General features: G+C 40.6%; 1 protein-coding gene across 1 annotated transcript in view; it reads left to right on the forward strand.

Annotated features, from left to right (window-relative positions):
• ntrk3a (neurotrophic tyrosine kinase, receptor, type 3a) overlaps positions 1 to 26,587 on the forward strand; it is a 419,732-nt gene that overhangs the window by 321,457 nt on the left and 71,688 nt on the right. The window contains exon 12 of the mRNA XM_017716401.2: positions 15,979 to 16,167. Coding sequence (XP_017571890.1) covers positions 15,979 to 16,167 — 189 coding nt within the window. The remainder of the gene's footprint in view (positions 1 to 15,978; positions 16,168 to 26,587) is intronic.

The raw sequence follows: 26,587 nt of genomic DNA on the forward strand, positions 1-26,587 counted from the left end.
GCCTTTATTGTTGGATGCACTGCAGTGCTTTCATGATTCCCATCCCTGTGGAAACACTTATTAATGATGTGCCTCATCAGATGAGCAACAAAAGGACTCTGATGTGTGAAAAACGTTACGAATTTTTTGTGTTTGTTAGATCAAGTTCTGAACCGGTCAATGCAAATGTGACAAAAGCAGATAATAACCATGTTACTTAAAGAGACAAGCAGATTAAAAGGCAGGAATAGTCCCAGCTTTAAAGATTTATTTCTAATAACATTCTTTTGTCATTCACAGCTGTTTTTTCATGGAGTGAAGCACTTTGAGCTGCAGGCGGCTGCATCATAGATGATTTATAATGAATATTACCCTTATTGTTAATAATAATTATTATTAATTATTGTTCATTCTCAACTTGTAATAGACCTTTACGGAGGAGCTCAGTGGGAATAAGAGGAAGAATAATAGAGAACATTTCTGATACTGAAGCTCACTGATATCAGTGTCAGCCCAAAGGACCAAGGTATGAAAGACTTTAAGCCGTTTGCTACTTATCTTGATTTTATGCCTGTGTTATTGATCAATACTCGAACAGCTCCAGGCACTGTGGATAGACCGGTATACACCTATACACCGGTCAGCCCTAACATTATGACTACCTTCTTGTTTCTATGCTCATTGTCCATTTTGTCAGCTCTGCTTACTGTATAGGGGCACTTTTGTCACTACTGAAACAATCATTACAAAAATGTTTCAGTCCTGACAATTTTAGCTCTTTTTGGGCAGAACTCAAAAACCCAGCCAGTACATGACCAGCAAACACAGCTTTAAACAGATTTACATAGAAAATCTTCATATTTTTCTTTGAAACCCAAAGGGATGCAGCCTCATTTCCTGCTATAAAGTATAGGGGCGTGGCTAAGACAAGGCCCCGCCCACTGACTGAAACTCTGTGTTTCAGTAGTGCCATAAATTTTGGACATCGTATTTATTTATTTATTTATTTATTTTTACAAAATTTTAAGTTTGGTTAAAATGAAATCTTTCAACTTGAAATATGAACACTCAAAGAAACGTTTGCATGCTTAAAAGGTTCTCTGCATGGTGAAATGGTTCTTCAGATAGATGGAGAACGTGTTATGTAGAATCTTTTTGAACTGAGTTCTGCTGTTGGTAGAATGTCATGCTTGTAACAACAAAAGAACCCTCTTTGGTGCTGTATAGAACAGTATACAACACATTTTCAATCAATCTGAAGAACCATTTAAACATGCAAATGGTTCTTTGAGCGTTCCTGGTCCTGGTGTACTCTACAATACAATACATTAAAATACATTATATTTCTAAGCAACAGTGCTGGACGAAGTACACAAACCATGTACTTGAGTTAAAGTAGAGACACCCAAGATAAAATATCACTCCAGTAACAGTAGAAGTTCCTCCCTTTAGACCTCCACTTGAGTAAAAATACTAAAGTATTTACCTTCAAATGTACTTAAGTATAAAGTAAAAGTACTAAAAGAGTAATTCTGGCTCTGATGTTCTATTATCATTATTTTCACAAAGTTAGGTTAGTTCATCATTTATGTTGAACAGATTCTCCCAACATTTTACGCTGCTGCGCTGATGTTGAACCGAGTGCTGCACTGGGTCGGTATGACCAACAGGTCAAAACCAGCTCTAAACAAAGTGACCGCTGGGCCCTGATTGGTGCTCTGGCTTTGCGCTTCTTTCGTTTTGACATGTTACATTTTTATACACACAGAAACCAAAAGGAACGACAGATTTCTCAGAATGTAGGAGGAAAAAGTCGGATATTAGACTCTGAAATGTAGCGGAGTGAAAGGAAAAAGTCGCCCAATAATAGAAAAACTTCAGTACAGATACACCAAAAATACTAAAGTACAGAAACTAATTACATTTACTGAGTTACTGTCCACCACTGTTAATCACCTTGTAGCAGCATAATCACAATATTGGTGTTTTGTCCATATCGTGCAGTGGTTGTATTTGTATGGGTGTATATGTGTGTGTGTGTGTGTGTGTGTGTGTGTGTTGGAGCAGTGAAGTTATTGTGTGTGTGTGTGTTGGAGCAGTGAAGTTATTTTCACACTAATTAAAAACGGTGAGAGAGAACTTCCTGGAGACGGAATTCCTGAAGCTAATTAGCAGGCAGTGCTGCAGCAGTTCGTCTTCTCTGCTCATCTGAAATGTTTTTAGATTTAACCTTTCAGTTTTCGCATTAAGATTCCTCTCGCAGCACAGCTATAGGGTCTTGTGTGTATATAAATGTCGCCAAGGCTCAACTCTGGGAGCAAAATAGAGAACATGTAAAGTACTACTGCTGTCATGTCTGTGAAAAACCCACCTTCACTTTGGGGCTTGTTCAGCTTTTCTCTCAGCATTCTCACAATTGTGAGTTGGGAACAGTAACAAAAAGAACTACAGTATTGGGCAAAAGTCAGACGCTGCACTTCATTTATTGAATTTCCAATTAAATCAGATAGAAAATATAACTGCATTTTTAGGAGATGTTTCTGAGGAGTTCAGGAAATTCTCTTGGGTGAAAACAACCAGACCTTTTCCACAACTCAAAAGCGGATCAAAAGCTACAGAGAAAATGTGTCTCCTAACAACCACCTGGAACAGCATGTAGACCCCAACACTGCCCCCATCAGATAAACAGCGCTTAAAGCTTTCATCTCTGAGAGAGAGGAGAAAATCAAGCTGCTTCAGATCTGAAAACATCCACAGGTGTTTCTGTCCATCCTTCCACTGTGAGAAGACCACTCAGCGCTGTGGGTCTGAAAGGATGTGTAGCTGATCAAGAAGAACCTCACTGAGAAAAGGAGACGGACACATCAAACAAAGAAGCTGAACGATGGACTGACCACCCCAGAGTCCAGACCTCAGCACCACTGAATGTGTTTGATCACTTCAGAAAATCATCAACCAGCTTCTAAGACTGAACTTTGGAGGCGTGTCTGCAGATTCTTTGAGGAGCTGAAAGTGAGTCTCCTGAAAAGAATGGAAGCTGGAATGAAGGCAAAGAGAGACTCACTGACCCTCACACAGCTGAGAGGAGACTTAGATGTTCAGGATACTCTGTAGTTTTGCATTTAATGTATGTTTATTTTTTCCCGGCCATTGAAAAAAATAAAAAAATTACTTAATTTTGACTAGAAATTAAATGAGAATAGAGTGGTCTCTGACTTTTGCACAGTACTGTTTACTTCCAAACGTCTATAGAACATGGCTTCAGGGTTATTAATAGAGAGGTGGTCCCTCTACCACGAGAGCATAAGTGAGGTCAGGTACTGATGTTGGAAGGTCAGTTCGGCATCCCAAACTCATCCTAATGGTATTGACCATAGGCTCATGTGCAGCTGCTCCACTCTACCGGTCAAAGCTTTTTTATGGCAATTATAAACTGAGTGAACATGTGCATCAACAATAGGTCCACTTAAAGTAGCTGCATTCACTAATTAGGACTGTCCAGATACTTTTGGAGATATCATGTATTATAGCTGTAGTCCGAGACTCCACATAACCTCAGCTAATGTTGTAGAAAGAACAAAGTATCATGTAATTACATCATTATATTTAGATAGCAAATCATCCTTAATAACTACACTTCTAAAGGTTAAGCCAGTGTCACGAAGTGCCTCAGACTAATATCTAGAACAGCTGATAGCTGTAAAGGTGCAGTTCATTAAGTAAAATGTTCCTCTTCCTCTCTATCAGCCGTTATTCGTTTCTTTCATTTCCTTTTGGGGCTTTTTTTTTCAAGCCTCTGTTGCCCCTGAAGTTTTTCTGTGTGCTTGTGGGGACGAGTGTGCCAGAGAAACGTCCTGCCGCTGACGGGGCTGGCAGTGTGTAATTTATCTGACACTTCTTGCACCGGACAACACCCCCCCACCACCACCCCCCACCCCCCACCCCCAGAATCATGCTGGGAAGAAGCTGTGGCTCACTGCCTGCCTCGTCACTCCCTGATTAAATTGACGTTATTCTTTTATTGAGGAAGGAAAGCATAAGAAATAAGTGTGTGTGTGTGTGTGTGTGTGTGTGTGTATGTGTGTGTGTTGGGGGCGGGGGTAAATATTTATGTGAATTAATAAATAAATAACATATAGTTTTAAAGCACAACATTGACAAAATACTATACGCAGGTCAACAGTTCAAAGCATTTATTTATTTATTTGTTTGTTTGTGTGTTTTATTTGTTTAACACAAGGACAGATAGACGGACAGATACATGAATACATATATTTTTATATTCTAGCGCTGACAAAATGCTGAACACATGCTACACCTATGAGTCAAGATATAAACGTATGTGATATTTATTCATTTTATTAATGAATGAATTAATTTATTTATGTGTGTGTTTCATTTTTTGTCTGCCTCAAGTATGGGCGGGCAGACAGACAGACAGACAGACAGACAGATGCAGTAGATAGGTAGAGACAGACAGACAGATAACATAATAAATACATGAATAAATAGATGAATAAATATAATACACACTTGAGTCAAGATATGCAAGGGGTATTTATTCCTTTGTTTATTTATTTGTGTGTGTGTTTTTATTTATTGTTTAACACAAGCATGTATAGATGGATACAGACGGACAGATAAACTTTTATATCTTAACCTTACTGTATGGTATTTCGTCACTGTTCGGACAAAACCTTGTATCTCCGATTTTGTTGTTTTTCATATTTTGACGCGATTTGAAATTTCCAGCTGTTCTCTCAGCTCTCGCACAATGTCATGATGTGATCAGACGTACAGAGCAAGAGAAATCCTCCCACTAAATATCTTCTCCATTTCTTCTTTAATGCCCATTTAAAAGCCGTAAACACTCATCCTTCTACTGTAGCTACGCTTTCTGGCTGATTTATTGATTTATTTATTTAGGTACCATAATTTTTATTTATGTATCCATCACTTGACCTAGGAGGAGATGTCAAAGCCCTCTGAGAGCAGCCTGAAGAGAATATGGATTTATATATGAAATGGCCACATTCATTGGTTTTTTCCCCAATCATGTGCTTTTTTCACACCTTTAGGAGGTGATGACAGTGAGATGATGAACTTTGAGGGTGAAGTGTACACTCAGGCTCGCTGGTGGAGGTGGAAGTGGTTTGAAATGACCGGCTCTGTGTGAAGCAGTGTGCTGTAGTGTTCGTAAGTCCAGCTGTCCTGGGCTCAGCAAGAGCCGAACAGGAACAGAAGAGAGGGACTGAGCAGAGACTGAGCTAATATTCCCAGGAAAGGGGTACAGATTCATTTCCTATTCGTCCACTTGGAGAAATATATTCCGCAATGGACATCTGAGATGTAACAGCCAAAGACAGAGGAGTGAGGTTTACTCTGAAAGCAGTACGGACTGTTCACCTGCTGATTCCATTGATTTTTCATCATAACTGAATGTGTGAGATGTAAACACAGGGATTCAGAGCGGTTTAGTGTGAAATGGTTCAGATGTCTTTACAGTGGTGGTGATAGGAACCAGGGGTCGCCATGACTACAACACAGATATAGACATTTTATTTACCATCCAGAACCACCAGAGAACCTACACGAGTCTTCTGAGTTTATATGGAATGTTGATGGAAAATAGTGGAAAATCTGGAATAATAAGTTTTCTTTGGGGACTATTTTGCCGCATAGTGCCCTGCATGTCTCTCTCCACCATGAATGGAGTTGAAGTTCTCTAAACTATCATAAAACAGCGTCTCAGTCATCAGGCAGTGAATTCAGATCCATTTCATGTAGGAACTTTCTGTGAGGAGCTTTTAGAGGTGGACGTCTGGTTCCTATCACCACCACTGTGAACAGCTCTGACTAAGTTTCTCTAGAACACAACGTTTCACACCAAACCGCTCTGACTGACTCGGTTTACATCTTAACCACTTAATTACTCAGAAATCTTAAAGTTTTCCTTTAACCGATTAAACTCTGTCCCCAGAGCAGTTGGTGAGCATGAATGTCCATCTTGGTCAGTTAAATGGATCAGTGAGCTTTCTGTGAGCTACTGTGTTTCCTATCACTGTATAAAAGAAGCTCCATGCTGCCTTTATTGCTGGATGCACTGATGATTGGGTGGAAGCACTTTGATCTGATTCACCAGGACAAACAATAAAAGACCTCTGAAGTTCAAAGTATATCCATCTTCATATGTTTCATATATCAAAATGGTACAAACGACATTTTCAGCTTTTTCATACCAAATTATTTACATATGTTATCAGAGCTTTCAAAAACTGTTATATTAATGGAGAAGATAGGATTGAAAGTAGATGTGTGCTGGTGTTAAGCGTTAAAAAGCTTTTAGAAGTGCATCCAGTATATAGAGCCATGCCTGCTCGTCATTACCTTAGCCTGTGATGCATTCTGAAGAACATTAGAAGGCTTTAATGTGAACTTTAATGCAGATTTGCCTGCGTGCCATATCACTATAATTGGAGATAATTATACGGTCTGATTATTGAACTTACATTAGATGTAATTGGTGTACTGATGATTTCAAAACCTTAGCCTCAAAACGCTGCCTATAATTTACAGAGCAGAAGTGTAATCTGCGGTTGGGCTCATTATTAACCCGTTTATCAGAATCTGACCTTAGCTGGCCCTAACTTAAATACCTATGCACTTAATGTGTGGATCACATTGCAGACTGTACTATGGACTAATTCAGCTTCTCTAAAGCTGGATCTCGATTTGCTCCCTGCTTTCTATATGGATCACTCAGCACTCTGCTGAATAAATAGGGATAAAAAAATAACAATTTAAAAAACAATGCAGTCTTAAATCTTAAATATTTACAAGGATTATGCTTGGATCTGTTGACACTGAAGAAGGATAAGCACACAGAAGGAGAAGCAGGTTAGAAAATGTGTGAAAATGATTTATTTATTTAAATTATTTCTATCTGATTTTCTCCCCAATTTAGTCGTCTCCAGTTCCACTAGTTAGGACTCCCCCACTCACACTATACTACCAACGCTAGGAGGGTGAAGGCAGCACAGGCTTCCTCTGAGACCTGTGAAGTGATACAGCCTCTTTTTGAACTGCCGCTCACGCAACGTCACGAAACAGCCGAACGCGCTGTCAGCAAACAGACGCCTGCACTGACTAGGATCTTGTTGAGTGATGGGGGAGAAGGGGGGGCCATCCTACCCACCCAGAGAGAGGGAGGCCAATTGTGCTCTCTTGGACTCCCGGCTACGGACGGCTGTAGCATCACCAGGGATCGAACTCACAATCTCCTGATGACTGGGCCAATGCTTAGGCGGTTGCGCCGCTCTGGAGCTGATTTTTTTTTTAAATATATACAATAAATGAAAAATGCGTACACCATATGTTGAGAATATCCATCCATCCATTTTCTAAGCCGCTTCTCCATCAGGGGTGCTGGAGCCTATCCCAGCAGTCTTCGGGCGGAAGGCAGGATACACCCTGGACAGGTCGCCAGTCCATCGCAAGGCAGACACACAGACAGTCACTCACACCCAGGGGCAATTTAGCATGTCCAGTTGGCCTGACTGCATGTCTTTGGACTGTGGGAGGAAACCGGAGAACCCGGAGGAAACCCACGCAGACACGGGGAGAACATGCAAACTCAACACAGAGAGGACCCCGGTCGCCCGGCCGGGGAATCGAACCCAGGCCCTCCTCGCTGTGAGGCGACAGCGCTGCCCACCACGCCACCGTGCCACCCTATGTTGAGAATATAGACCAAATTAAAGTTTGAGAATTTCAGTAATTTTTGGATAAAAAGAGTTTTTTTACTTGTCAGTGAATTTTTTTTTTCTTCAAAAACAAAAACTTTTTATTTATTTTTTTTTATTTGATGTCATGTGACGTCATAGTGGACAACAGGACGTAGGATAGTAATTATGTGGTGATTTTTCTTGTTTTCTGTACTGCAACAACTTCACAACCTAGTCCTGATCGTCAGTCTACTGCCTCAAAGTAATTCCAGGGCACCCTTTCAGTTCGGCTTTGGGTGGGTCGTTTAGCAGCAGACTGTTTCACGGTAGGCATGAATGTCAGGAATGAACGTAGAGGGAAGTGAATTCATTCATTTTTAATGTTTCATTTTACGTCTATTTTACCGTCTTGGCTGTAAATCTGTCTCAGTATGTGCTGCTGTCCTACTGTAGACTGAAAAATATAATATAAACAAAAACGCAGACTCACGTTGCTCTGCTTTAAGCTTTAACTCAGCTATGGCTGCTTTTCTCACATCTCTGGCAGGAAACTTTTCCACTAAAGTAGATCAGTTTCTTGGAAAGCGTCTCTCAACATTTGACTTTTTACAAGGCTGAAGTCGCTTCTCATTCGCCAGCTTCTCGTTCACATTTTCCTGTTCCACCTTAAATGGTGTCTGAGTCGCCAAAATGTAACTGTATTTAAATCAGAATGAATCATTTAAGGTGGAGCAGGAAAATTCGAATAAGGTGGTGAACAAGAGGCGCAGATTAAACTTATCAGGAAGCCAGCTGGAGTGATTATAAACACAAATCAGTCCATTCGTCTCCAAATTATCGATGTTCGTCTTAAATCTCTCTCTTTGCCGTTTCGTTGGCTACTAACTGGGCGAGACTGTTGTCTGTGTTGCTATGGTGACCAGCAGTCTGCGCTGATCTTCAGGGTTAAAGGGTGAATCAGCAGTTCTACATTAAGTCCAGCGTTTAAGATGATTTATTAATCTAATTCAGCTGTGGCGCCGCAACAGGGCAGCAAAAGAGCCACACTTTGCTGACTCCTGGGCTAGGTTAGTTGTGAGGTATTGCTTTCGTACAGATACTCAGAGTTTTTGTCCGTGTTCTGATCTACTCTTTGTGTATTTGGCCCATTGTTTCTCTCATCTACTCTCCTGTTCCCTTTTGGGCCTTTAGTTGCTTGGATTTATCTTTGTTTGTTTATTGTTGGCTCGTTTTGGTTTTAACCTTGATTGTGGATTTTGGACAAACTACTCAAGCTTCTTTTTACATTTAAACTGCACGCCTGCCTCAGTCTGACTCATTACACTGAGTCAAACAACCTAAATACGTTTCCAACTTTCCTCTGAAGCAGCTCAGTGGGATGATCTTTAAAGCGCACTAGTATTGCTTTTGCAATCAAACAGTGTTCTGTCCAGTAGGAAGCCATGCGGCCTGTGGCTGAACCCCAAATATATGCCTTGGACATTAAACGCACTATTTGGAAGTGGAAGCCATTATTTCATGACCTTTGCTGCGCACTATGTAGGGAGCAAGGAGCAGACGAATGCATGCAAAAGCAGTAATTACTACCACTAACAGTTAGGAGAGGACAATCTGATTACTGGATGCTTTTGAAAGGGTTTTCTAAAGAAAATGGGGATTTGGGATTTTTGACCTTGCAAAGGCTCCCTTAACCATTTACTTCAATTCTCTTAGTAATCTTTATAGGGCTTATGGTATGGCTCGAGCTTTCCAATTAAACAGAAAGAAAAGCATCTAAAATGACCCAATTAGCCGAAGTGGTCATTTGGCAGCCGGTTGAATGTAACTTCTTGTCTTAAAGGCAAAAACTAATTAAGTTTTTTTTTTTTTTTTCTTTCTTTCTTAAAGATCTCTCTCTGAATGTCATATGAGGGGCTGCTGCAATCGTCTCAGAATGATCTCCCTTTATAGTCGCAAAATAACGTTTTAATGTGGACTGATTTTCCGCAGTTTTGTCGAAGTCTCTTTTGGACCCGTTCAGGATCGGACCGAAACACAAAACATCCCACTGCTGGTTTTAAACTGCAGATAAGGCTGTTTGTTGCCTGAAGGGCTGATTAAGTCGTGGAGTGAAGCCATTTCAAATGAACCTGTTTCCACAGCAGTTTTGCTGGTGCTGTTGTAAATAATCTGGAACATAAGCAGCTACAGTTTCAGTCTGTCTGATGGTTTGAACTCGAACTTTAATAAGACGAGCTATGATACACTGTCAACACTTTTTATATCAGTAAATACTTAGAATTTTATATTGTAAATAATTTTGGACAATTTCTGTTAGCCCATTTGTTCATTTAGCATGCATAAAGGCTTGGGTTTTTTTTTTTAATGAGTGTATGTTTTTCATAATGTATTCATAGCAAAATTCATAGTATATTACATAAATATATATTAGTATAATAGTATAATAATAGTATAATATGTATAATAGTATAATAATGCCATAAGAGTAAAATAAAATAAGTAGTAATAGTATTTAAAAAATAATTAAATAAACACATTTCAATGATATATATAACTACTATGAATAATTCAGCAGCTACTAAGATTTATTTGTGCACTACTATGATTTATTCAGTAACTACTATGAATCATTCAGGATCTAATATTATTCAGTATCAGCTATGAATTATTTAATATCTACTATGAATGTTTCAGTAACTGCAATGAATTATTCACTGTCTACTATGAATTATTCAGTAACTACCATGAATTATTCAGTAACTACTATGAATAATTAAGCATCTATTAAGATTTATTCATGCACCACTATGAATTATTCAGTAACTACCATGAATTATTCAATAACTAGTATAATATTCCGTAAATAGTATAATAACGCCATAAAAGTAAAATAAAATAATACTTAGTGTAGTAATAGTATTTAAAAAATAATTAAATAAATACATTTCAAGGGTATATATATATATATATATATATATACATATAGTGTGCCATCAAAGTGTATAAATAATAAATACAACAATACAAAAAAACAAATAAAAGCACAATAATAACACACTAAGGAAAAAATTATAATTATTCAGAAAAATATATTTTATACCAAAAAGGTTACTAAATGATAATTAATGTAGTGTAATTAAGTTTCTTTAATTCTTTGTAATTATGTTTTTTTTCTGATTCTGTGTTTTGTGTGTGTGTTTGTGGTTTACGGGTTCAGTCTTTAAGCACATTCGGTGTCACCTTGTGACTTGTGAGTATCATTTAGTCTCTATATCCGCGTCTGAACCCCGGCCTGCGACCGTGTGAGCGCGTGTCTGTGTTTTATTATTTTGTTGACAGAGCCGGCACAATGTGAGGGCTGCATACCAGCTCAGTAAAGCTGTAAACGTCCTCTTCCTCTCCTCTTTCCTGCTGGAGTCTCCGTTTCCTCCTGCAGAGCGTCTCCGCTGGGCTCACTGAAGTGTGGCTCTGTTTGCCCGGCCGGCGGCGCATGGGACGTTTCCATGGTAATCAGATTTGTTTGGACAGCAGGCGGCGGATTGTCGGTTCTCGGTTCTGGACGCTGCAATGAGACGTCCCAGCACTCACCCACACGCCAGCACCACTCCGTTCTGTCCACATTACCACAGACCTGCTGCGTCTGTCGCTCTTCAGACAGTATTTTAGTATTTAGTACTTTAGTATTTCATTTTTACTATTTAGTCATTGCTGTGCTGGTGTCAAATTAGCTAATACTTCAAAATAATATTCACCCTCCCACAATAATCTTCAACAAAGAGTTTATCAAGCCAGTAATAATCCAATTTCCTCTTTACAGCAAATGCAGTTAAAGGAAGATCAGACAAAGCTCCAGCTTGGAGTTGAGCTGCTCCTGTTTTTAGCATATATGCTAATGCAGTTTAGTCCATGTTTATTGATAACAGTGAGTTTTACAGTGTGAAAAACTACACAGTCACGTCTTTTAGAGATACTGAACAACTTACGTGGTTTGAGGCAACAGTGTGATGGTTTGGGCTGTTAGCACAATGCTAACTGGTACACATAAGCTTCCTTTATTTGTTAGCTATGTTAGTCTTGTTGCTCCAGTGCTAAAATTAAAAATGCACCAATCATGTGTTGGCATCAGCATCTACTAAGATTTATTCATATACTATGAATTATTCAGTATCTACTATGAATTATTCAGTATCTACTATGAATTATTCAGTAACTACTATGAATTATTCAGTATCTACTATGAATTATTCAGTATCTACTATGAATTATTCAGTAACTACTATGAATTATTCAGTATATACTATGAATTATTCAGTATCTACTATGAATTATTCAGTATTTACTATGAATTATTCAGTATATACTATGAATTATTCAGTATCTACTATGAATTATTCAGCATCTACTAAGATTTATTCATGCACTACTATGAATTATTCTGTAACTACTATGAATTATTCAATAACTACTATGAATAATTCAGCATCTACTAATACACTACTATGAAGCATACACTACTATGAATTATTCAGTATCTTATGAATTATTCAGTAACTACTATGAATTATTCAGTATGTACTATGAATTATTCAGCATCTATTAAGATTTATTCATACACTACTATGAATTATTCAGTACCAACTATGAATTATTCCGTATCTAATATTATTCAGTATCAGCTATGAATTATTCAATATCTACTATGAATTATTCAGTAACTACCATGAATTATTCAATAACTACTATTAATAATTCAGCAACTACTAAGATTTATTCATACACTACTATGAATTATTCAGGATCTAATATTATTCAGTATCAGCTATGAATTATTCAATATCTACTATGAATTATTCAGTAACTGCAATTAATTATTAAGTATCTACTATGGATTATTCAATAACTACTAGAAATAATCCAATAACTACTGTAATTTACTTGGTATCTAATGAATTATTCAGTAACAATTATGAATTATTCAATATCTATTATGAATTGTTTGGTATCCACTATGAAACTAATATTTAAGTTCTGTAGTTATGGGCCTGAAGAATTGAAGTGTGGATCCTCATACAGACCCTCCGTGTTCAATGTGAGACGAAATCAGTTCTGTAGTTGGTGTTTCAGTTTTCAGGAGCAGATTGTGGTTCTGCAGCACTGTAACATGCAGGACTCAGAGAAACGCAGTCATTACAGTCTTTACATTGACATTATTCTCTGCTAGGTGTCTGTTTACTGTCTTTTCTGTAGACGTTTTCTGTTTACGCCCATCGAAAAAGTTGAGCATTGATATTTCCACTGCTCTCAATAAGCCGCACTACAGTACAGCTGCATCTCAGCCGGCTCTATCCCAACCCGCACCGAGGAGATGAATCCATATTTCTAATCGCATTATGAACCGCAGGGGAAAGACGCTCTTCAAGTAAACGCCTGTTTTTTTAAAAGCATATCAACTTTTCTCAGAGGCGCGTGAGCTGAGAGCTGAGGCTGTGTTTGTGTTGAGGTTGCACCAAACATTGTAAATTGTTATGATGATACTGTCCTTCTGCAGAACACAGCAGTATGCAAATGAGCTTTCTAACCAATCACAGTGTGCCATGACCATCTTGACCAATTACGGTGAAGACAGATGATAGTGGAGTTATTATTGTTGTTTTTATTTATTTATTTATTGCAGTTTTTCACCAATTTTCTCCCAAATTGAATCATGTCCATGTCCACTCACTAGCTAGATTTCCTCCGAGCATGCAATGCTATCAAGACACATGAAAGCTCCACCACATCTGTTCGACCTACCTCTGTGAAACGCCTTACACTGATGGAATTAGACTGGGCTGCCAATGGTGGCTTTCACCGTTAGGGTCTTCAAGGCCTAAAGATTGACCATTTATTATAAGATAATGTCTCTGACGGTGAAGTTGACATTTGGGAAGAACATTAAGGTGGTTTTACTGCCAAAATTGAAGAAATGCATTTACATCTACTGAATTCAGTTGCTCTTCAGATTGAGGGAGAATGTGTTGTATATGGTTCTGTGTAGCATCAAAAAGCATTATTCTATTATATTCTAGCTTGGCATCATAACAATAGCAGAACCCTTTTCAAAAATGTCCCATATACACTCAGAAATAAAGGTACTGACCTGTCACTGGGTCAGTTCCACTCCTGTCACTGGGGTGGGATCCTCAAGGGTCCATCTCAGTCCCTTTAGTCCGGGAACATAACTGAACCGTAATTCACTGAAACTGACTCCACACACCCCGCCTCGCCTCGCCTCCAGGCTTTTATTCTACTGCTCTGTTTTAAAACATTCGGTTATGAAAAGGAACAAATACCAACTTTTCACCTGGAGAAATTGATTTAAGCTTCACAATCAGACCTTGAAACCACTTGCTGTACCTTTGAGGGAGCATTTACACTGTTGGTACCTTGATGAATGAAAAACGTACCTGAACAGAACCTTAATTTCTGACAGCATAGAGAAATAACTACGGGGCCCCGCTGTGACGAGGTAATTATGTGAATGAGATACTACTGAGTGGCCATAACTTTGTAAGAAGTGGGAAGGAGGTAATTAAGCCTTGACCATAGCTAAATAAGGCACAATCTTGTTCCCACACCTAACTAAGTCGTGACTGTGACTTAGTCATCTCACCAGCAGGGCTCCATAACATAACATAGCACAGAATGTGCTATTCTCCATCAGTCTGAAGAACCCTTTGTGCATGCCTGGTTTTTTGGGTGTTCATGGTTCTAAATGTAGCTGTTGTCTTTACTAGAGGACCCTTGGAGAACCATGTTTTCTAAGAGTGTAGCAACACAACCACAGCGCTAGGGTTTAGTCCGCACTGATGGCTGAGAGCCGTCTTCTTTTCTTCTTTCCTCTGGAGCCGATTCTGGCAGCCTGCTCAGGGGATCATTGTGTGTGTGTTTTGTGAGGTGTGTGTGTGCAGCCCGGCGTTCGTTTGTTGCAGATCCTCGCTCATGCAACGTGACCTCTACTTTCCAAAAGCTCCCAGTAAGCAGTAAGCAGATTGTGTAAACACTGTGCTGATTGACCCCTCGCTTCCATGTCCTTACGGCTGACCTTACGAGCGCAGAGTGGAGCTTTATGAAGTGAATGATGATCAGGATTGAGGACCTTTTCTGACACTCTGCTCAGCTCTGATCACTCACCACGATCAGCATCACTATCACTGTCACTGTATCTGGATCATTTTACCTTAAACCAGACCCTATAGCTTAATTATTCTATTTTATACGATAGTTAGTTCCGGCCATGCGAGCTGATTGGCTGAGAGGCGTTCTAACTGTGCTGTTATTTCACCATAGCATCAGTTTTTTCTACAAACACTATCACTCCACTGAGCCGCCGTTGCTAAGCAACGACTTTGACAGCTGTAGGAGACGCTCAAGCCATTTGGACATTTTTACTTCTTACTTTGCCACAAACAGGAAACGGACGCTTCTAAGATCACATTTAACAAAACTTTGGGATCTAACTTCTCACCATGTGGCCATGAGGGAAAAAGATGCTGCCTCACCTCCTGCTCTAAAATACAGGGGCGTGGCTAAATTGAGGCCCCACCCACTGACTAAAACTGTGTTTCGGTATTGACCTGGAAACATAAGGCAGCGGTTTTCTAATTATTTCAGTTTCAAGACCAATGTCATTATTAATGTAAATATTTCATCTTCATTTAAAATACATAAAGTATTGAAAAAATAAAACCCATCAAAATGTAATTCTCATAAATATTTAAGATCCGATTCATTTATCATTTATTTAACCATTTATGTATTACTGTGGGACTACAGTTTGACCTAATTTGGTAGAATGGTTCATATACTTATATATGCAATCGCATGCAAAAGTTTGGTGACATCGTTTTGTTGATTTTCCAAGTGGAAATAAGTGAACACATGCTCTACAGAGAACACGCTTCAGCACATCATTGTTTCTTGTTGACATGGTGGTCTTGAGGGCAGGTCAGATAGTGCCGGTCCCACTTGTGGTCATCCTAACCTGGATACTGCTGGTCTAAATGGACGGACTAGTGTGAAAAGTCTTGCCGGAACCTAAGAGACAATTCACATTCCAGCAGATGAGCCTGGCTGCTTATTGCTGTCAGACATATTAATAAATTAGGAATGCTCTGACTCATCTATTTATTCTGCTGTGTTATTTTAATGGTGTTCTTCTGTGTGTGCAGACAGAAGCTGCCTGATGGCTGCCTCTCTAATTCTCTATCTTCCTTTGTCTTTTTCTGTCTCTCAGGTCCTGTCGCTGTTATCAGTGGTGAAGAAGACTCTGCCAGTCCTCTCCACCATGTAAATCATGGGATCATAACCCCATGTACGCTGGACGCTGGACCGGATGCCGTGGTGATCGGCATGACCCGAATACCGGTGATAGAGAACCCTCAGTACTTCCGACATGGACACAACTGCAACAAGCCTTCCACATGTGAGTACCAGCTTGTATCTAAACTACAAGCAATGACCGATACTCTTTGGAGCAGTCGCACATGAGCTTAACATCACCGTGTCCAGTGCCAAGCGTGGGCTCGAGGGGTATAAAGCCCTTCAGCATTGAGCTGTGGAGCAGTGGGGCTGTGTTCTCTGGAGAGATGGTGCTCCATCCAATTCCTTTGGGATGAGTTGCAGTGATCCAGGACCAACCATCCAACATCAGTACCTGACTTCACTAGTGCTAAATCAAACCCTCACAGCAATGTTCTAACATCTAGAGCATCCAGTTGTGGGCTAGAGGGTATAAAGCCCCCCAGCATTGGGCTGTTGAGCAGTAGGTCTGCGTTCTCTGGAGAGATGGCGCTCCATCCGATACCTTTGGGTTGAGTTGGAGTGATCCAGAACAGACCATCCAACATCAGTACCTAACCTCACTAACGCTCAATCAAATCCTCACAGCAATGTTCCAACATCTAGAGCCTTTCCAGAAATGTAGAGGCTGTTACTGCAGCACAAACTCACTATTAATGCCCTTCATTTCAGGAAAAAATGAGAAAAAAGTATATATACAGTATCGGTATTGGGTTACGGCACTTTGGTATTACTCAGCATTGGATTGAGAAGAAAACAAGAGTTATTGTCAGTCTTACTGCTGCCACCAATCCTTTCTTGCCTGGCTCCAGTCTCTCCAGTGCCCCCTTGAGTCCTTCCAAATGGAACCCAATCCATTATTGTCTGAGGCGCTCGGCAGGTTTTTAAAAAGCTCGTGAAAAGCCCCATGACTTCCAGCCATGAACGACAGCATCATTCTGCCATTCGCCGGGATTTGTGGCTTCTCTGTCCTTGTCAAATTTTCCTATTTTTTTCCAGTGCACTTAGCGGAGTGCATAAATCTCCCTCTCTGCCTCGTCCCATTTGAAGGGCTCCTTTAGTTTTAGAGCACCTGCAATGGGACTGTCATGTTTTGAGGGAGCGAAATGAAGTTGCATGAAAATGTAGGTCAGCGGTGGCTCCGTCAGTGTGGCTCAGACATTCGCAGCGCTGTATAGGAGCTAGGAAGAGAGAAGAGAGGAAGACGAGAGAAGCAAGAGACCTAGAAAATGAACAAAGGTGTAAATTCATAAGCATAGATGTACGCAAACCCATATAAACCACATAAACACGGCCTGTTTACTCACTTTCTTTCCGTCAACGCAGTGAGTGCCATCCTCAGGAACTCGGATGAGGTAACATTCAGTACACGGTCATTCACTCTTCATCCACGATGAAGAACAGAGCGTGTTGTCACTTGCGGAACAAACATTTTTTGACATAATTTGGAAACACCAGCTGCTGCTTACATTGTGTGAAAAGGAAAGGAGCAACAGAGATGGCCGGACATTGTTTGGAAAGATTAATTTACATTGAAAGTTTGTTCTTTTTCCTGGAAAGTTACCATTACAACAAAGTTATGTTATGATAAGCTACAGTCAAATTGTTTTAACTATTTATCGAGCCGGTATGTATGTTTTTTACAAAAACATTGTATAATATAAAAACAGTAAATATGACAAGAAACTGTTTTTAGAAGAATATGGTTAGAACCACACAGGTTTGGTTCCTGATGTCAATCTTCTGGATTTATTCAATTCCGCCAGCAGCGCCTCATTTAATTTAACAAAGCTTTGAATTGATAAACTACATTCTTAGAAAATATGGCTCTTCAAGGGTTCTTTAGAAAAGATATTTGGTTCGGCCGTTTAGTTTGAAACCTCTTCAAACTCGGAGCGGCTGCGATGAGTTTCTTTTATTTTTTTGGTACAGAAACATCAGCCTAAATGTTTTTGAGTCTCAGCAGCGCAAAATTATGATGAATGCCGACTGACATAAAAGTTGCATGAATTCCGATCTGCCTGTTCAGACTGAGACGCAATGCTGCAGATCGGATCGGATTTCAGTGCCACTTTGCATGAAAGCGTCTCAAATCGGAATTGAAAATGTCAGATTCAGTGTGTTTATCTGTTCGCACGGATACACATCTGTGTCACATATGAAGAAAAAGATCAGATTTGGGCCACTTTTACCTGCCGTGTGAACGTGGCCTAGTTATCACAGAAAAGGAAAACCAGCTGGCCACTTACGATTGGGCTTATGGTTTTAATCCTTTTATTTCCGACCAAAAATATAATAAAGTAAATCTTTTCCAGATCTATATTTTTAGTTTCTGGAAATCATAAGGCCTAAGTTTCTTTTGGTCCAGTCTTAATAAAAAATTCACTCAGCGTAACGGGTAAACATCCGTGTTGGAAGCTGCGCAGGCTGAGGAACATTAGCATGTCTATGGAGGTCTTTGATTGACAAAGCCAATGGGCTTTCCATTGTCTTCCACACAGGCTTGATCCAGCCTTAATCTGAGAATTATCTGTCTTTAGGATTTTACAGTATTGCCTGGTTGGCAGGCTTTATTCCCTGAAGGTCTCCTCTGCTCTCCTCATGATCCTCACGCTCTCGATGCCATGTGTAAACCATGGCACCACATGTATTCTTCCCTGCTGTCGTGGGCATGTGCCACGCCTCCTCCACCTATCTGTGTTAGGGGATGTGAAAATGAGCAGCCTTTGTCAAATCGGCTTAATTTATCGGTGCCTACATATGGCTTTGAGATGAATCCCTCTGCTTGTGATCTCCGCACATTTGCTCTTGTATATCCACGTATTGTGAGCCATGTTGTGCGTCCTTATTGGCTCAAATCTGTATGCATTTCATTTCTTCGGATGCTGAATGTGCCCCTGTCTTCCTGAGCATTCATCCCAAGCTTCATTGTGAATATATCCAAGCCTGAAGACATGCTAATGCTAATGTTTCTTACACTAAGTCTCCGCGCCCTTGGGTCTCTATTCTCTTTCGGTGCTAACGAATTTGCGCTACTTTTATACTTCCAAGAGGCTTTTATTGATTCCAGTCAGGCTTTGATCTATTTTCCCAGCACAGATGTGAGTGATAAGAGCCATAGATGTAGGAAGAAAGAAGGAGAAAAGCGAAGGGCTTGTTGCTCACCAGCTCTCAGAAACATGCTAATTTTATACAAGAAACGCAGCGCAGTTTTGACCAAAGGTCTTTTTGAGACATCATTAATTGTTCGCATCTCCTTGAAGCTGGAGAAAAAAAAAGGAAGGAAGGACAGAGATGAGAAACAACAGAGCTGCAGGCAAACAAAGCCAATATCCGCTCTTCCGCAGAGCTGATACACAATCAAACAGTGGCTGGTGGCTATGACGAAGAACAAGAGTGGCTTGTAAAGCGTCTGGATTAGTCATTTTGCACTGCGGATAGGGACTAGTGGGAGTGGAATGTGAAAACAGCAGGTCACGACACAAAGTTGAGCAGCTTCCTCTTGGCTTTGCACTCTCCCGAAGCAGCAGGGTACTGGGGCTCAATGAACTGGGGATGAAAGTGTGAGACAACACTTGGAGATAGGTTGATGCCCTACCTGCTGGATTTATGCTGCAAGTCAAAAGTTTGTGTTTTCTTTGTTGATTTGTAGTAACATAAATTTAACTATAACGCGCACAGTTTCAAATTTTCCAGGCTTTCGTCTCATGGAGTGCTACATGCTTAGTTTTGTATGTCAGAAATTAGCTTGAGCATATTCATTATGTACTACATAGACCAAAGTTTTGGGCCACACCTCTTAGGTGTTTCAGCCTCACTCATTGCTAACAGGTGGATAAAATTAAACACATAGCCTTGCAATTTTGACTGTCATAGGATGCCACCTCTGCCACAAGTCAGTTTCTGAAATTTACGTCCTGCTAGATCCGCCCTAGACAACTGTAAGTGGTATCATTATGAAATAGAAACACTTTGGAACAACAACAGCTCAGCCACGACGCAGTAGTGCTGCCAAGTGCTGAAGTGTACAGAGCCTATTCTCTGTTGAAGCGCTCAATAAAGAGTTCCAAATAGCCTCTGGAAGCAACGTCAGTAAAAGAACTGTGCTTTAGGAGCTTCACAAAATGGGTTTCCATGGCCAAGCAGCTGCACACAAGCTTAAGAACTAAATGCAAAATGACAATCGTCGGGTGTAGTGGTAAAAGTACACCACCACTGGGCTCTGGAGCAGTGGAAACATATTCTTTGGACTGATGAATCACACGTCTCTATCTGTCAGTCTGATGGATGAGTGTGAGAGACTTTACCTTTGTTTACTTGCTGTATTTTCTTCTTTTGTGCTCTGTTTTCATTGGCTGTTGTAGGAATCAGTTCAGATTGAGTCGCTGGCCAGTTTGCACTAGATTTTGCTCAAAGTTGCGATGAAAAAAATCAAACGTGTCTGATAAACTTTGACTGGCCTGAAATGCAATCAGGAGGCCAAAAATCTGAGTCTGCACCCCTCGTGCGCAGCTCAAATTTCTCTCCAACTGTCGACTCCGACTGACTCAAACATCTGCAGGCTAGAGCCGACCAGCTTGGACTCAGCCATACTGAGAATCAGGGTAAACATCATATAGTGTAACCCCTACTTAAGATGCAGAGTTTAGGTGGGGCTTCTGGGTGGCGCAACCATCTAAGCATTGGTCCTATCATCAGGAGATCGCGACTTTGATCCCTGGTATTGCTACAGCTGTCCGTAGCCAGGAGTCCAAGAGAGCACAATTGGCCTTGCTCTCTGGGTTGGTAGGATGCCCCCCAGTCTCCCCCACCACTCAGTGTAGGCGTTTGTTAGCTGACGTAACAGATCTGGCAGTTGACGCTTTCCTCCGAGCAGGTTCGGCTGTCCAAAAGATGCAATGGCGCTTCACAGGTCTCGGAGAAACCCTGTGCTGCCTTCACCCTCCTAGCATTGGTAATGTCGTATGATTGGTAGTATCATGAGAGTCCTAACTAGCAGGTGGAATTGGAGACAACTAAACTGAGGGGAAAGAAAATAAAGATGCAGAGTTTAGATACGATAAGCACGATGATTCTATTAGATACAAATGAACTGAATACTACAAACATGTATTCTTAAGTCTCAAGACATCATTAGGCCTTTTCTGAAGGCCTAGGAGGCCCTGAGGGCTCCCACTGATGAACATGTTCAATGAACATATTTAGCTTTCTCAAAGGTTAAATCCAAAGCCAGTTTGTTCTTTTTTTGTGTGATATTTTTCTCCAGTTTGGAAAGAAGGATGGCATTAAGTGAGGATAAGTGCCCACTAGGGAACCCAATAGGCTTCTGAGTGGACACTGGAGAACGCGCAGAGTAAAATCTACAGCACGGGGGATACGCTATATCACCAGCTAACGGTTTTACTGGTACAAGGAGGAAAAAAAGACGGGACACTGAAGCAGGTGAGATACCCATCCCAAGACATTTGAGAGAAAAGCTTAGTTTTACTGTCCGATCTTTTTTACAGCTACTGCGGCCTTTTCTTCTCACCAGCTCAGGTCCTCTGATAAAGGAGGATTTATTTTATTCCCTAACGGTCAATCAAAGGCTGAGAGGGAGGGAAAAAAAGAGAGAATGAAAGCGAACACGCACTTTTCTCATCTGTTTTGACAGAGTACTTTTCTTTCAAAGAACATTAAACAAAAGGATTTTTTTTTTCTTCCTGTGAGATCAGAGAGGTGGAAAGCAATAAAGATTTATAGACCATTTGCCGTTGTCAGAAAGCACCGGGCAATTTGCTGTGAAATTTGGGATAGGAATTGGATTGGGCTCAGTTTAAACTGCGATGGCTGATAGTTTAATCGCCTCTGATCGCTTTCGTGTTTTAAACGACTCCGAGTCTTACTCCAGCACGTGCCTCGTTCCTGAAGGCCTAAAAACCCTCAGACAGATGCCTCCAAAATGCAAAAGTAGTCCGCAGCTATGAGCCGCACTAAAAATGTCACGTTGTTCCCTCCCAGTCCATTTCACTCAGCCGCAGCGTTTCGCTCTGTCTGCCCCGAGGCAAACCCCAGGGCCCGAAACACCACTGCCTGACTTTCCTCTGCAGCCATTTAGCTCTCACTGATGAGCCATTTCCTTTAAAGAACTGACCTGAGTACAGCAGGAGCTCCCCAGGGCAGCTCCCTTTCTGTCTCTATTTATTTTTTTTAGCTGGAAATATAGCCGTTGAGGTGAAATGTCCTACCTCTCTGTGGTACTGAGGGAATAGATTAGGTTATCTATGTATTTATTTATTTATTTAACTGCAGAGGGTGAATAGCAGGTAGGCTAAAATGAGAAGAGCGTAGGATTCAATAGGATAGAATAGAACACCTTTATAAACATTGTACAAGATTGAGTTTGATGCAAATAATAATCATTTTAGTCATCAATCATATAATCATATTAACATTTGGCAGACTTGGACTCTGAACTCTGGTCTGATCGTTCTGTTAGGGAGCATTTTATCATCCACTCATGAGCTTTTTGTTATAAAACCCTATACATTTGTATGCAAATGACCTGTTTTGTTGTTTTTTTTCTAAGTGAAAATGAGCGAAATATGAAATTTTTCTACAGATTTTAGGGCACATGTTATATTTCACGGATGAATTTAACATATTGAAAAAATAAATAAATAAACCTTTTGCGCAGGCCGTATTTATTTTTATCCACACTGTTAGAAATGAAGGTTCTGTGCAGGTCCATATTTTATTAATCAAGGTACAAACGGTGTAGATGTTCCCTCAAAGGTACAACAGTGGTTTAAGGTCTGATTGTGAAGCTTAAATCAGTTTTTCCAGGTGAAAAGTTGGTATTTGTTCCTTTTCATTACCGAATGTTTTAAAACAGAACAGTAGAGTAAAAGCCTGGAGGCGAGGCGGGGTGTGTGGAGTCAGTGCAGCTTAGAACAGGTCATTTCAGTGGATTATGGTTCAGATATGTTCCCTGATTAAAGGTACTGAGATGGACCCTTGAGGGAACCACCCCAGTGAAAAAGGGGCACTGCCCCAGTGACAATTTAGTTACCTTTATTTCTGAGAGTGCAGTGTGTTAACAGACACAGCAGTGTGTTAGATCTATCTATCTATCTATCTATCTATCTATCTATCTATCTATCTATCTATCTATCTATCTATCTATCTATCTATCTATCTATCTATCTAAGCAGCAACTGTGCATTGAAATGTGCAGAAGTGTGTTTCCTTTAAAGGATGTATTAACTTATTTTCAAACCATGGAATAACAAAAAACAAAACAAAACAAAACATGAAATGAGGCTGGGTCACCAAATGTTGCTTGTGATTGTCGTTTTGTTTTTATAATTTTATTGGCAGAGCCTTCATGGAATATTCTTTGATTATGTTGCTTGAAAGCCATTGCTGATTAACCTCTTCAACTCCTTGAGACCACCGGTGGTTCCAAAACGCACTTCGTCATGTTCTTCATAACTTTCATATTTCATAAGCTCCATTCAGAAGCTGGGCGTCGTATGAGGCTGTAGCTCTTCTCTCCAGTCTAATAGACGGTGACGTCATTTTAAACCCTTATAATAAAAGAAGCTGAACTTTGTTTTTCTACTGAAAGTCGACCCGTTTTCCCCCAAATCTGGGCTATAAACTATAAACAGACGGCGTCTCTTCAGTGATCTGCTCTGGAAACATCCATCCATCCATCCATCCATCCATCCATCCATCCATCCATCCATCCATCCATCCATCCATCCATCGTCATCCACTTATCCGGGTCTGGGTCGCGGGGGCAGCGACCTAAGCAAAGAGGCCCAGGCATCCCTCTACCCCGCCACCTCCTCCAGCTCTTCCGGAGGGATACCGAGGTGTTCCCAAGACAGTCGAGAGATATAATCCCTCCAACGTGTCCTGCGTCTTCACCGGGGTCTCCTCCCTGTTGGACATGTCTGGAGCACCTCCCTAGGGAGGCGTCCAGAGGCCATCCTTACCAGATGCCCGAACCAACTCAACTGGCTTCTCTCAACGTGGAGGAGCAGCGGCTCTACTCCGAGCCGCTCCCGAATCGAATGTAAACATCACTTCTATAAATTATACAAAGAGCGTCTGAGATTTTTGGCTTTCAGCAGTAAAGTGTAAGCGTATAGTGATATGTGTAGATTATAAAACACATTTTCTCTTGATGTGAGGGGAACTTTAAAAAATAAATAAATTAAAAAATTACATTTATTTCATGCAATTACTGAATAATTTGCCTCATGATTTGCTAACGAAAATTCAAATGGACAAACCAAAATATACCCTGGAGAATAAGAGGTTAATTAGCTGTGTTGCTTGGCATTGCGATTTTTATGAATGGTAAGTGAGATTATTTACTTAACATCTGTATATTTGTCATGAAAATGTAAAATCCGTCCAATCCATATGACCTGAACTGAAATACAACACATTAAAATGTGTCAATGTATTTCTGGCTGCACTCTTTACTATGGGGCAGTCGTGGGCTGGAGGTTAGGGAACCAGCCCTGTGACCGGAAGGTCGCCGGTTTGATCGCAGAGCCGACAGTACGTGACTGAGGTGTCCTTGAGCAAGACACCTAACCCCCAACTGCTCCCTGGGCGCTGTGGATAGGACTGCCCACTGCTCTGAGCAAGTGTGCTCACTGCCCCCTAGTGTGTGTGTGTGTGCTTACTAGTGTGTATGTGGTGTTTCACTTCACGGATGGGTTAAAAGCGGAGGTGAAATTTCCCCGTTGTGGGACTAATAAGGGTCACTTAAGCTAATATATACATATGAACACACTCTGAATCTCAATATAGAAGCTAAATTACAGTGAAAGATAAATAATATTGGTTGTTCATATACACTGTGTAGTGTAATCACTCAGTACAGACAGCACACCTGATCCTTCTTAATACAGTCCACAGATATGACGAGCAGACGTTTAACGCTGCTTTAAAAAGCAGTGCAGGAAAGCATTTCAGGCAGAGATCAGAGACGCCTCAGAGCGCAGCAGCAGTGGGGCCGGAGTACGTGTTCTCGAGGGCTTTTTACAAACTTATTCACCTCTAGAAACTCCAGTAGAAAGCCATCAGCCTTTGAGCTATGTCCCTATTTTCCCCTGTTTTTGCTGCGAGCACAAAGAGCAAGAGAAAATGTAGACAGTGCTCAGCTCCCTCGTTTCTACGGGCGCTTTTCTCCCCCTCACGTCTTTATAGAAATATAAATCACACTGTGGCCCAAAACCACATGAAGCTGGACTGATGAGGAATAGCCATCGTTGTGAACGGCGCCATGTGTGGTTATTGCCACCGATATCATCATTCACTCTCGCAGTAAATTCAATAACAACTCCCAAGCTACAGATTTTGCTCACTGTGGTTAATACAGCTGCATTAATAGATGTCAGATGTATAATGCCTCTCAGTGGATCTATAGCAGTGGTTCCCAACGCAGTGGTTGAGTTTCGCTTTTATGCTTTTTGAGAAGTCTTTATTAGAAACACTTACCCTGTGCTTCCAGTAACTGGCCACTTTATTAGAAACACCTACCTTGTGCTTCCACTCACTGGCCACTTTATTAGAAACACTTACCCTGTGCTTCCAGTAACTGGCCACTTTATTAGAAACACCTACCTTGTGCTTCCACTCACTGGCCACTTTATTAGAAACACCTATCTTGTGCTTCCACTCACTGGCCACTTTATTAGAAAAACCTACTGTGTCTTTCCAGTAACTGGCCACTTTATTAGAAACACCTACCTTGTGCTTCCTCTCACTGGCCACTTTATTAGAAACACCTACTGTGTCTTTCCAGTAACTGGCCACTTTATTAGAAACACCTACCTTGTGCTTCCACTCACTGGCCACTTTATTAGAAACACCTATCTTGTGCTTCCACTCACTGGCCACTTTATTAGAAACACCTATCTTGTGCTTCCACTCACTGGCCACTTTATTAGAAAAACCTACTGTGTCTTTCCAGTAACTGGCCACTTTATTAGAAACACCTACCTTGTGCTTCCTCTCACTGGCCACTTTATTAGAAACACCTACTGTGTCTTTCCAGTAACTGGCCACTTTATTAGAAACACCTACTGTGTCTTTCCAGTAACTGGCCACTTCATTAGAAACACCTATCTTGTGCTTCCACTCACTGGCCACTTTATTAGAAAAACCTACTGTGTCTTTCCAGTAACTGGCCACTTTATTAGAAACACCTACCTTGTGCTTCCACTCACTGGTCACTTTATTAGAAATGCCTACCTTGTCCTTCCAGAAACTGGCCACTTTATTAGAAACCCCTACCTTGTAATTCCACTCACTGGCCACTTTAATAGAAATGCCTACCATGTCCTTCCAATAACTGGCCACTTTTTTAGAAACACCTATTTTGTCCTTCCAATTACTGGACACTTTAGTAGAAAGTGTACCGTGTCCTTTCAAAAACTGTTGACTTTATTAGAAACATCTACTTTATACTTCCTCTAACTGGCCAATATCTTATCCTTCTACTTACTGGCCCCTTTAATATAAACACCTACCTTTTCCTT

Source organism: Pygocentrus nattereri, chromosome 8, assembly GCF_015220715.1.
Source record: "Pygocentrus nattereri isolate fPygNat1 chromosome 8, fPygNat1.pri, whole genome shotgun sequence".
Lineage (NCBI taxonomy): Eukaryota > Metazoa > Chordata > Actinopteri > Characiformes > Serrasalmidae > Pygocentrus > Pygocentrus nattereri.